Source organism: Pleurodeles waltl, chromosome 6 (genome assembly GCF_031143425.1).
Source record: "Pleurodeles waltl isolate 20211129_DDA chromosome 6, aPleWal1.hap1.20221129, whole genome shotgun sequence".
In the NCBI taxonomy this organism is placed as follows: Eukaryota; Metazoa; Chordata; class Amphibia; order Caudata; family Salamandridae; genus Pleurodeles; species Pleurodeles waltl.
In genome coordinates, this window is record NC_090445.1 from 612437334 (window position 1) to 612450075 (window position 12742).

The window sequence follows — 12742 nt, forward strand, 5'->3', positions numbered from 1 at the left end:
GTCTGAAGGACATGCCTTGTAATTGTCTAGAAGTAGAAGCTATGATGGTCTCTGGCAGATGTATTTGGGAGTGGAAGAAGCTGTGTGCAGTTGTGGAGAGGCAGTCCCCTTTGCACGCGGTTGTTAATTTACCCATGTGGTTACAGAGCGATTATTATAATTGTAGGTGCGTGATGGTGGGGTCTCGGGTATTCCTGCCTCACCCACAGTCATGCGGATGCAAAAGAAACCTCAACCAGAATGTCGCCCGTCTGGACCCAGGCTCTATATGGACAGGAAGTGCTGATGGGAAAGTGCGAGACTCAGTCTGGGGCCATCAAAGGGAGTGTTCCATATGTCCCCAGACCATGCAATCCAGTCAGGGAGACCACCAACGGCGAGGCAACCACCTCCAAAGCACATCAAACGGAACCCTAGACTTCCACCGAGGGCACAGCAGTCCTGCAGCATTCCCACAGCTCCAACGCCTGGGAGAAGGCCTGACTCCGCCCCCTCAAGAGATCCCTCCGAGCCTGGTCAGCAGCCTTAGAAAGCCGAGTTCCCCATGGGGCCCAGTGCATCGCCAGCTCTAGTCGCCTCAGGACCTAGATGATCCATCCTTCAATGCTGTGAAGGAGGGGTTGCACCAGTCCCATTGGGTGTCACCCCAAGCAAGCGGGCAGCCAGAGTAGTGATGCGGCCTGCTCCAGCCCCGCAACAGGTCCTCCTTGGGTCTCACAATGATCCCCCAGCAATCCATCATGATGCACCCTGCATGCCCCCACAGGGGGACCTCTGTATATGGCTAGGGTCAGCAATGGGGTGGGTGGCCCCGGGTCCCTAAACAGTAGAGGAGGATAAAGCATGGTCTCAACTTGGAGATCTTCTTCTCCACATCCACCATCTTTGGTGGCTTCGCTATGCCCCTGCTTAAGCTGCTTTTTATAGGGAGATGATATGTTGTCAGACAAATGGACGTAACAAATCCATCCATCATTAGTGGGATCATAGTGATGTAGTGGTATGAGAGAAGTGAGGGTAGAACAGAAGAGAGTATCAGCATAAGAAGAACAAAAATTAATTAAAACAAGTTGATTAATTAAAACAAAAAATAAAAAAGGCACATCTTAGAGCTGTTTTTTTGTGAGTAGTTTTGAACAAATGCGATTGATCCTAGGGACAGGACTGACTGAGCTGCATCTTTAATAATCGCATACCAGCCTGGATGTCTGTAGTGTAGGACTATGATCAGTTAGAGGCCCTGATATTGTGTGAATATGTAAAAAGCTGTAGGAGCATAGAGTACATCAATAGCACAGTTAATAATGTGATAGGATTTGAAGACAACTTAACACATGGGTAAGGGGGGAATAAAAGAAAGATTTAGAAAACGGGCATGACAGGATTCATTTTAAAGCATAAACTTTATGAAACTAGGCAAAACATGATGGTTTAATTCAATTTTATATGAGGTTTATGGCTTCTTACGCAAGGATTTTTTTTTAGAAATTGAGGAGCACTTTGTCCATTTAAAGTGCATTCAGTATACAACATTAGTCAAAACTTAATAAGATTTAAAGACCTTCGTATCAGGAAGACTGAGAATGAAAATAATCTATGCAGTATTTTTCATGAACGTTTAGGGCACACATTAAAAAGGTGTTAAAAGTAGTGCCAAAAAATGTTTGCTGTAGACAAGCTAGAATGTCATATAGTATAAAGATTAAGGGCCTGATTACAATCTTAGAGCACTGAATACTTAGCCGCAAATGTGACGGATATACCATCTGCTGTATTATGATTTCCATGGGATATTCTGGAATTGTAATTTGGCGGATGGGATGCCGATCACATTTGCGAAGGAGTTACCCTGTCCGCCAAGATCATAATCGGACCCTAAGTCTGGAAGTGGCCAAGACACTGAGGTTGTATTATTACTTTTTTTTAAATAAATTAACTTTCATTTCTTATGTATGAAGTAATATTCTTCTCACAGCAGCAGAACTGCAAGGGTGAAAGCTATGAAACACATATGCGAATTCTGGCGCTGGACCTTTCCCTGCTTCTTCGTTCATCCACAAACCTGACCACAGACCTGTTTCAGAACTTCAGACCATTCTTGACACACCTGTCTTCAATGGCTGTAAAATCAAGCTCCTTGTAATCGGCTGTGTGACCGTGCACAAAAAGATGGTAAGAGAGCACGAGAGAGAGTGTGAGAATGCATTTGGATAAATGAAGTCTGAATCAGGAACCTTCTCTCACTTCTGAAGGCAGGAGAAAGCTTTGAGATGTATGTGCTTTTGTAATAGCTCCCTAGGCAATAAGAAAAATCTTAGTTGTTAGATGGTTAACGGTTGAAGAACTCACTCCTCCATCATTTTTGAGATGATTACAAAGACTGAGTTTGGAAAAGCAAGTTTTGAAAGAAAAAATGCAGATGATGGTAGCCCTTTCCTAAGATAGACAGTCACAGGAAGGAAATCCCTCATAAATTCTAGAAAGGGCAATCTTGAATCGTGAAGCCATGGGGAAGTAACCCTGCCATCTTCTCTTGAAGTCATCCCACAGAGAGAGAGAATTTGGATAGAAGGGATCTAGAGCAGAACTTTAAAGTCATTCAACAAAGAACAAACTTGATGTGGATAAAGACAGCTCTAAAGACTATACCTTCAGTAGGGAGCCCACAGAATAAAGGCCCCCAAAGAATAAACTCTCCCATTCATAGAGCTTCTCTCTTCAGGGAATGGCTGTGCATTCAAGTGAGGAGACCTTCCACGGCAGACACTTCCACAGTAGTGCTCCTCAGTGAGAGCACCGAAACTAGCCCTGTCGAACAAGGCTGATGGATGCCTGTACTGGTGAGTTCTTCAGGGCAGTGTTGGTACATATTTGTGACTGAAACTTAAATGGCTGGTATCTCCAGAAAACGAGGCACACTTTAGAAGAAGGAATACCTAATTGATTGCCCCAGGGTTGCTACACTTGGTTTGCATGTGTAATGATATGCACAGAGATGCTCTCTCCTGGGGAGGGTGACACCAGTAGATATTATTGTTGTAAAAATCTTGCATTTCTGATTAATCTATTACATGCTTATGGTACACAAGTGCGGGTGAAACTTGTAGAGGCACAGAAGACCTCTCCCAAGGACGATAGCCAGACATTTTAGGAAAGTAAATTGCACATCTGGGCCTTTATTACACATAGGGCACACTTTTTCTGTTTGCGCCACGGAGCACCTTTAATAGATGCACTGTGCACAAACAGGGAAACTACACCCTAGTACAGAGAATGCACTGCCCTCAGGGCAACCCCCAATCGTGTCAAGAGAAATACATAGTGGCTGATTCAAAGCTGCTCTGTGTTTCACATTGCAGGCGGTAACCTGCCTGCACTTTGAGGAGGGATTACAGACCCCTTTGCAGGTGTGTGCAGTGAGTGACTGCATCCGCCTGCAGGGGGATGTCTGTGGGTCAATGGGACCTCTTTGCCCTCTCCAGAGAACTGCCTTCAGGGAGTGCACTGAAAGTGTGCCACCTTTAGGCTTGTGTCCATAAAACAGAATGGGCACTGAGACAAAGAGGTTCCCTCATTTGCATGGGGCCAAACCCCCATGCAAATGAGGAAATGCCCCACTGAGATATCGCTGGTGCTACATGTGCGCCTATGATATCTGCATTGCAGAAGGAGCCGCACAAGTGTCTGCAGCCCCTTATGTAATACCAAAGAGTCAGAGGGCACAAAAAAGCAGACGCACATACCCGTTGCTCCCCTGGGGCACTCTCTGTAGTATGGCCCTGTATCTGCTAATTGCCTTTCTAAGTCCCAGGGGCGAGAGAAGCATGCAGAACTGTAGCTGATTTTTCACAGGATTAGTGAGTCATGTCACCGGGTGTTGCACATTAGCTCTTGTGACAGGGTGTGGAAAATTAGTAGTTTCCATTCCCACGGGTAGAAGCCTATCATACTCTCCCAGAACAAACATGTACATTAATAAAATTATAACATTAGCACAAAGTAGACATACTCTTCCGGCCGGATCCCAAGAGCTTCTCCTGTGTCCATGCTCAGCGTCCCTGCTCCTCCACCGTAGCCATAACCTTTTGGTCCATACTTCTTCCCATAGCAGGACTTACAGTAGATCTCCTCCCCATGCACAGCCACCGTAGTACTGTCGAGATTCTTTTTGCATACCACTGGGGAAAAACAGACATGATTACAGAGAGTCCCAGACACGTTTTTAAGCACATTGTTGAGACCTGTATGGCATCACTGTTAGGCTGACCACTGCCACCTATATATTTCAGATGCCCTGGAAGAATAAGGCTCTTGTGAAACTGTGCTACCTCCTCTACAGTTCTCTTAAAATGGTTTACATTTTTATAGGTCTCATCCTGAAAGAAGGATGCAGGCATCCAGGCTGTAATGTCTTCCCCACCCTGGGTACCCGCCAATAACTACGCCACACATGAAGCTGGGTATTACACGTCTTTATTCATCTGTGTTTAACCACTAACTCAACATTCTAAGCCTGCATTCAGTTCACCACGCTCAAACATTTACTTCACAGTTCTAATGAGTCCTTCAGGACCCAAAATGGTTCAGTCATTCATAACTCACGACACTACAATGGTCATGAACCAGCCACAGCTCCTCTATTATGGCCGAGGAGCATCATCCCACTGAATAAAAATGCAGCAGAGTTGAAAAATAAAATGGTAATGAGGTTAATTTATTACCATTTTATTTTTTATTGCAGCCGAGCGTCAGGGCGGGCCACTGCTACTCAGTGGCAGCAGCAGGGAGAAGTGGTAGGTATTTAAGAGTAATGTACCTGTGTCTGGCTGGCTGTCACATGACAGCCTGCCAAAGTGACATGTGCACTTTAAGATTAAGTGTAAAATGCAACCCGAGCTGTCCTAAACAGCTGGTTCAAGCAGGCGAATGTCTGAGGGAGCGTCAAACCAGGACGCTCAAACCAATCCTGGTGCTTTTCTCATGGTGCTTAACATTATAAGCAGCATGAGAAAAGCGTCTGGAGCGGTTAAGAGTGCTGGCTCTGAAACCACATACTCCCCGACTGGAGAACATAGAGGATGAGTGAAGGAGGTATGTTAGTGGGTAAGTACATATTTTACTTTTAATGGTATGACCCACTGACAGGCACTGTGAGAAACTCGCACTGCCTTGAGCCTCAACTCCATAGCTCTCAGTCATGGTCCGTTATAAACATTGTTTATAAAGAGCCATGATTTAGAGCTTTTGTGTTGACATTCACAGCGTCTCAGTGCCTGTCAGTGGGTAAAAATGACAAAATTGTTTGCCCACCAACGCCACCCCCATCCCACTTATGCCTGCCACCAGCCACCACTGTCATGAACTCTGTTCCAGGCTGCAAGCCATCTCCAACAGTCTGAAAATGAAGTTAAAATATTAACTTAAAAGGGGAGTGTCTGGTAACAGCAGTAACCTTGAATGTAACAGGCTAAGCGTCTGTCTCAATCCGTGTGTTCAGGAAAATATGTACAAATGTGTCCTGTCAAGCAAAGAAGACAAACAGGTGAACTTGGACTGGCTGCAAGAGCATTTTTTTTAGACCAACAAAGACATGTGAGCTGAAGACCCAAAGTGCAAGATATAATTAAGTGCCCTCCAGTTTCCTTCCGGTTGCACGATTTCAGGGTGTGGTGCACCAAAACATAAATAAAAAAGATACAAAAATATAAATTTAGTGTTGTATTAGTTGCCGCTGTATTTCCTAAGACCAAAAGGTTCTTCACGAAACATGAAGTCACAACTAATCAGTTATTGGTTTTGTCAATGTCTGTCCAAACAGAGTGACACAGAGCCTGTTATCTAAATGTTACCTATATCATCAAATAAGGGGCAGGAAGATAAAGAGCTTTGCCTGATACCACACAGTGGTGTTGAGTGCAGAGGGCATGATTAAAAACCCATGTCTTAGGTTCCACAAGAGACATCTTAGTCTCTAAACCGCGCACAAGTGAAGTAATGTACTTTGTCATTTACTAGAGGTTCTTCCCATGATGCACTACGGAGAGTCCAAACTGTTCCCATACTGTGTCATCCCTGTCTCCCAATATAAAGACAGGGAAACCTGTGATTAAAACAAGTGCATGTTTCTATGACCGTGAGTTTCCATCCAAGGTGTGACACCAAAATAGGATTTATCACAAACTATAAGAGGCACCAGGACTTGTTAACAAAGATCAGCACAGGCTATTTATTGAACTGATTGAGTATTTTTCAAAGTCTGTGTGACATTTTAGCACAATCAGCCAACAGGCAAAAGGCAAACAGTTAAAAAAGAGTAACAAATTTGAGTGGGGCATGTGCAGATCCAATCACACAATATAGTAAAATAGAGACACGGCAAAGTCCTGGAGTTCTATGCGAGTAAACAGTTGCGGCAGTGGCTACTGGAATGTCCCAGTGCTGGCTCAGAAAATAAAGGCAGAGAAAGAGATGATAGAACTTGTGTGCAGGGCCCCTACAGAAACACTCTGCAATCACAAGATAAACTCTTGTGTGTATGGACCACAACTTCTTTTAGGACCTTTCTGTGGGGGAGGAGGCAGAAGTGCCTACCATTATTACTGAAACCGGAGATGTCGAGAATGTGATGCCAAGACTACAATGTCAGCTTCTCATCTTGAAGAGAATCAATTGGTCGTGCAACAGAAAAATACTTTAGCAATTTGCTTATCATGACTTCTAGCTAGGCATTTCGTACATTGTGGGAGATATCATCCCTGAATTCGAAGCTATTGGAGCAAACATGGAAAACCTAAAAGAAGGCTTGACCAGCATTTTGCTGGAATAATGGAAGGACAAACTCGAAGTGGATAATATTTTGAGTTTTGTCATCTCTAAAAACTCTGAATGGATGGACACTGAGAAGATCACTGAAAGCCCACTAAGACTGTCTTGGCAAATAAAATATGAATTCTCAGAACTGAGGAGTATCTTATTTGAAGGAGAAACGTTAACAGTACCCACGGTACTACTGGCTATGGACCACCAAGACATCTTGTGAAACCGTTAACTAAGAGACAGCTTAAAGATGTATACTGAAGGAATGGACTGGGACATGGACAAATGCATAGACAAATGCGCCAAAAGTAAACACAGTGAGAAAAAAAGATCTTTACACGGGTAGCACCCATGATTACAAAAATGCCTCAAAGAATGTGTGAGAAGTCAGGGGGAGCCTTTATTGGCCTAATGTGTACACGGTGACTCAATCTGAGTTATAAGAGGTAGTAAGTCACGTCACAATTTCTTGTCATGTTGGACAAATTTGGAAGCTGTGTGTATCGTAAAACTGTAGTCCAAAGATTAAAAGAACGCTTAAATGGGAAAAAGGGTAAAACACTCACAAATTAAGGTAAAGGGCTGGGTGAAGATAAAACTGCAGTGTGCTTTACAAAAAGTATGGAATAAATATGGGTCACCCAGAGACGCCTAAAAAAGTCAGGGCTCATGAAGCTGCGTCAAAAGCAGTTTTGTATAAAAAGAAGCAGAGTAGGTTTAACAAAAAGGAGGAGACATAAGTTAAATGATAACCTAGCAGGTGATGCTACTCTGCCAGTGATGAAGATTTGGGGCAGACAAACTCAGACAACTAAAAAACTAGCCTTCAGGACAACCCACAACATTTAGAAAGGTTTTGATATTCTACCAAGTGTCTCTGGTCCAACGAAATCAAGACCACTCGGATTTACAGAACCATCACATATGTGCATGTGTTTTTTTTTTTTAAATATGACTTTCCGCCATGATCTGGGTCTGGCAGCCTAACATCAATTTAGTAGTCATTCACATTTTTTCTTCATCTTTTCTGCTACTTAAAGGGTACTTTGTTCTTAGTTGCACGTTGTCCGTTTGTTGAAGAGAGAAGGTGTGTAGATAAGGTGTCTTCACTATTCACAAACCTTTGATGGGGCTCCGAACCCTTGTGTTTGACAGCTGACACATGCATCATGAATTACTAATGGCTTACTCACATCACTGGCGCATTAATTTAATAAACATTTATGGACAGCAGGTCGCTGTGTTTCGTCTTCGCTACAATTCTCTTCTATACAATGTCTGAGGAGGGGGGGCAGAAGAAATGATGCAGACGTCAGACAATAGAGACGTTTGCCTTTTAAGGATGGGATCCGGGAAAGTAGGTCAAACACTTAGAGACGCTTAAGGATAGTTCTATGTTTAAGTGAGATTGTAAGAACCCTGTGATCTTAAGCACATTTCCTTCTTGACAGAAAAATTCCCCACGTTTGCCTCAGCCGGCGCTCTATGGAATTCCAGTACGTCACGCACCTGACACCCGGCACTAGTTAGCTCCATCAGTAGTCTGCCATACTTGGCTCGAGACATCACCATCCATTCACAGCTACTGGCCGAGGATGCAGCCTGCCCTGTGCCTACAGTCAGCTGAGTGACAAAAACTAACGTTCCTGTGGTTAAACGGGTCGCTGAGAATCGGCTTCAGGACTGAACTACTTCAGAGAGGCGGAAACGCACTATTAGGCCTCAGGCTTTCTCTACACGGACTCAGATAACCCTGTACCTCCCCGCGCTGCGAATGACTTGAAGCACGTGTGGAGCGTTTATATCACGTTATGCAGCAAGTGCAGTGGCACTGGCGCTGAGGGGCTAATTGAAAACTGATTATTGCTGGAATTCAAACAGCAGCTAAGGGGGGCATTTCCTTCATTCCACTAGGGCCATTGACACACTGGCTATACTGCTGCCTATGCGCAGGGATACTGTACCCTTTAGAGCTACTGTGTCACCAACAGGACGTATTCACTAAAATGGAGACTCAGCCCTTTCGGTTCTGTCAGTCAATACTCTATTAGGTCCCACCATTAAACATTCTAATCACAAATCTAGTTTCTCTAGCTTTTACATTACAAAACCCCGCACTTAACAATCATGAAGAGCTCGAGGAGGCACAGCATGTTTCGTACACATAGCTCTCAAGTTTCCAAGTTCCATACCGGAGTAGCGCCCATTCTGTCCAGGTATTATTTTAATTTTGGGATTTATAGTCCCGGATTTATAACGAGTTAAACAGCACCGCAATTCCAGCATGCAGCAAAATATATGCGGTAGATGAGCTACTCGGGTATGGAATTGAAAAGTTTAATTGCCATATCATATTCTACAAACTGGGAGTCCACTGCCTAAAAAGGGCACAAAAAGTGGTTGCAAGCCATACATTGGCTTTTTCAAACTGTCTTATTCTTGAGGTGTGCCTTATGTACTATTAGGTTGCATCACAAAGTCTTCAGTCACAGAGGTGGGTGCGGAATAACTTGACTAATGAATAATAACTAGGCATGTAGTTGACCTTCACTGATTGGCTACAAACACAGGGACGGTGGCCTGCAAGGAACCACAGACCAACACATGGTCTTGTGTTTGCATTCCCAAATTGGAAACTTATGTTTTTAAAGCAGCTTATGTTTCCTAAAAACCTGGCCCTGCATTGAAAAAAAAGAGAAGAAAGCTTTCTGCTCTGAAATACATTGGAAGGAGAAGGCGATGATCATCTGCCCCTTTGTGAGCCCCATTGTCCCTCACGGTCGCCCAACAGAATTCACAAAGTAAAAGGTCCCCCAAAGGGATGCATTCCTTTTACAAATCAATGTCACCTGCTTTGAGGTGCTGGGAACTAATCAACAGTTTGCAACCCACAAACCATTGCGACACACAACTAGGAGATGCCCCTTTCACAGCCTCTCTTACTTGCAATATGGAATAGAGCACAAGGCTCATTTGGCAGGTTGGAAAGTAGTATCTGACTTGCAAAATTAACTTAGTAAATAGAAACAAAATGCTGTCACAAACCCGGTTATTTGGCAAATCACAAGAGATTACAAAATGCTTTGTACTTTTGGCATTAATAACCAATTGGAGTTCTATTGTTATTGTGCATAGTATCTAATTTCAGTAGCTTTCTATTACGGTTTGTGTGACCAGAGCAAATCAAAGGGACCATTCAATGAACCCACAGTTCTTTCCATGAAGCACTTACAAAGCAGGGCTCATTACCACCCCATTTGTGTTCCTCCTCAGAGTGCTTGCTTAAAAGGCGAGCAGTCTCACCATGTAAGTTCTCTTACACTGAAGCATGTAAGTCCATTCCAGGCATGAAACTACTGCCCTCCATGGTGTCTCCAAAACATCTAAAAGGTCCTCTTCCATACCAGCCATTTTGCCTAGCTAGACAGTGGAGTGATGGCTACCACTCATAACCCACCATTCAGAAGCATATGCTGTTGTTTAATCCCAGCTACAAAAAGTCAGATATCCAGACCACTCAATCGATCATTATAAATGCATGGCTCCCATGCACATCCCATATGGACAGCAGATCTGTGGTCGATTTAAATGTAGCAAATTTCTCTTTGTACATAATATTTGCATCACACTACGACAATTAGTTATGCTGAGGAATAGCAGGGTTTCATGCACCATCTTGCACTACAAGGAAATCAGAACTAACTTAGCTTGTGACTCAGTGTTCAATAGTGAGCTCTCAAGCTGCTCCGTTATACAGTGCAAGCCTGCAGCCATTTGAAATGGCACAAATAAGGTAAGTGTCAAGTCTTACATAAGGACAGACACTCTCCCCACCGATATGACGATTGCTACCATCAGATGTATGGCATCTGGTATTAGTTATAACTACCAATGTATGCATTAGACATGTAAAGTGAAATGATCAGGAGATGGTACAGAAATGCTCTGGTAGGTTTTTTCCTCATTAGCATTTGTTGCTATGGCTTGGTTTGTAAAAGAATAAGTGCAGGGCACAAATGTTTTGTAAACTAAGTGCACAGAGATAGTTTATATTCTAAGCCTTGATCAGCAATGCTCTAAACCCCAGAATGATTGAAGCCACTTGACATGGTACACGCCCCCGAGGTGAAATATATAATAAAGGTCTCAAGCTTGCATCAAGATAAAATGCCCCTGCACATCACTGCCATACATATTGTATTGCCAAATAGACAATAACTAGGTCATATGTTGTATTACTGGCTGTAAACATATCACAATAGACACTGGGCATAAAATCACATGGCTACAATTTCCAGGGTGCACCACACAATACTTGGAATGTGTCACTTTCTATTATAAAATTTGGGTTAAAATGAGATTGCAGCAAAAAGACGATGATGTGTTCTTCAAGTTCAAAAGTGTAACCCATTTGAAGAGCCATTACATTCAAGAACGGTAAGAGGTAGTGAGGGTGACTATCACGGTTACTTGATAATTAGTTGGATCTGTTTATTCACAGATTCCTCTGGACCCCTGTGAGTAACGGCACGTTTCCATTACAGTACTCATACTGCAGGACTACACATACTTTTGGCTCCATAGAAGATCCGCCACACACCGTCAGCCTGATACTAAAAAATTCAGGTGAATATTGTACAGGAACCTCTTCAAAACATGTTCAGTGCTGTTCAAAGGTTAGTGTATGTTGTACACTTGCCAAGTTAAACTTATGCTCCATGACGTTTGTGAACTTCATGTGCATGCAGCAACGGTACTTGAGGGGGGTAGATGGGATTTAATGTCAATATTTAGGATAGGAAAAACTTCCAAACAGCATTAGAGAATATCCTTTTAAGTACAAGCTGCACTAGAGAAAGGGCTACATGTACTAAGATTAGAAATAACAATTTTCTAATTGTGATTTCCTGCGAATCACTATAAGGAAATCGCTACTTCTAATGTATGGAACTCTTTTGAGTTTCATTTGTGATTCCAAGAGGGTTGCAAATAGACCTAACTCATGAACATTAATGAGGTTGATCGATTTTCGAGACCCATTATTAATTGCAGCCATCACAGGGATGGTGGTCTCCTGGGGTCAGCAGACCACCATGTCTGTATTTGCTTTTAAATAAAGCAATCTTTCTTTTTTTTTCAAACAAAGCCCTTTTTCCTTAATGGAATACAGGATACGTTTAAAAAGAAAAAAAGAAAACTTTGAAGTTTCATTGTTTAAGAATAGGCAGTGGTCTGTGGGCCCACTGCCTGCCCTTAAAAAATGTGTGCCCAAGCATTCTTAAAGGTGAAGGGGCCCCTTGGGGATCCCGTCCTATTTGCAAATTGGTTACCACCAACTTTAAGTTGGTGGTAACGTGCAAATATTTTGCAACTTCATTTTGGTCCATACTATTCTGATTCTGTTTTAGGAAGGGATGCCCTCAACATGCCTCTTCCAAATACCACATGAAAAAAACCCAAACTACGATTTGGTAACAAGTTCCCGAATCACAATTTGGTCTTTGTACATACCAAAAAACATGTTTGATTTGTACATCTGGCCCTAAGTTCAGCTATGTCTTTACGAAGAACTCAGCACTGCTGCATCGTTATCCCACTATTCACGGAGCAAATGGAGGGCAGCTACTGGGGGACACTGAGCCAGCTGTACCAGTTGAAATCAGACCTTTATGTGTGACAGTAAAGCATATGCTCATACTCACAGCACAGGAAGCAGGACTTGTGAAAGCTGTTCCCCTCACACTGCACTTCCTCTGCAAAATACACTGTCTTCTGGCAGACGCCACACTTCTTGCCTCCACCCCAGTTCGGCATTCTGTGGAAAGAAAGCGATGTTTCTGTTATGGCGAGCACATAAAACAAAAATAGACCATGGATTATTAACCCAGCCCCCTCCCCTTCTGGGAAGGAAGGGGTGTTATGAACT

The 12742-nt window shown here is 43.2% G+C and overlaps 1 protein-coding gene across 1 annotated transcript in view; it reads right to left on the reverse strand.

Annotated features, from left to right (window-relative positions):
- CSRP1 (cysteine and glycine rich protein 1) overlaps positions 1–12742 on the reverse strand; it is an 80105-nt gene that overhangs the window by 26636 nt on the left and 40727 nt on the right. The window contains exons 2-3 of the mRNA XM_069238905.1: positions 12519–12631; positions 4010–4178 (exon numbers count right to left, since the gene is read on the reverse strand). Of these exons, the coding sequence (XP_069095006.1) occupies positions 4010–4178; positions 12519–12630 (281 nt within the window). The 5' untranslated portion in view covers position 12631. The remainder of the gene's footprint in view (positions 1–4009; positions 4179–12518; positions 12632–12742) is intronic.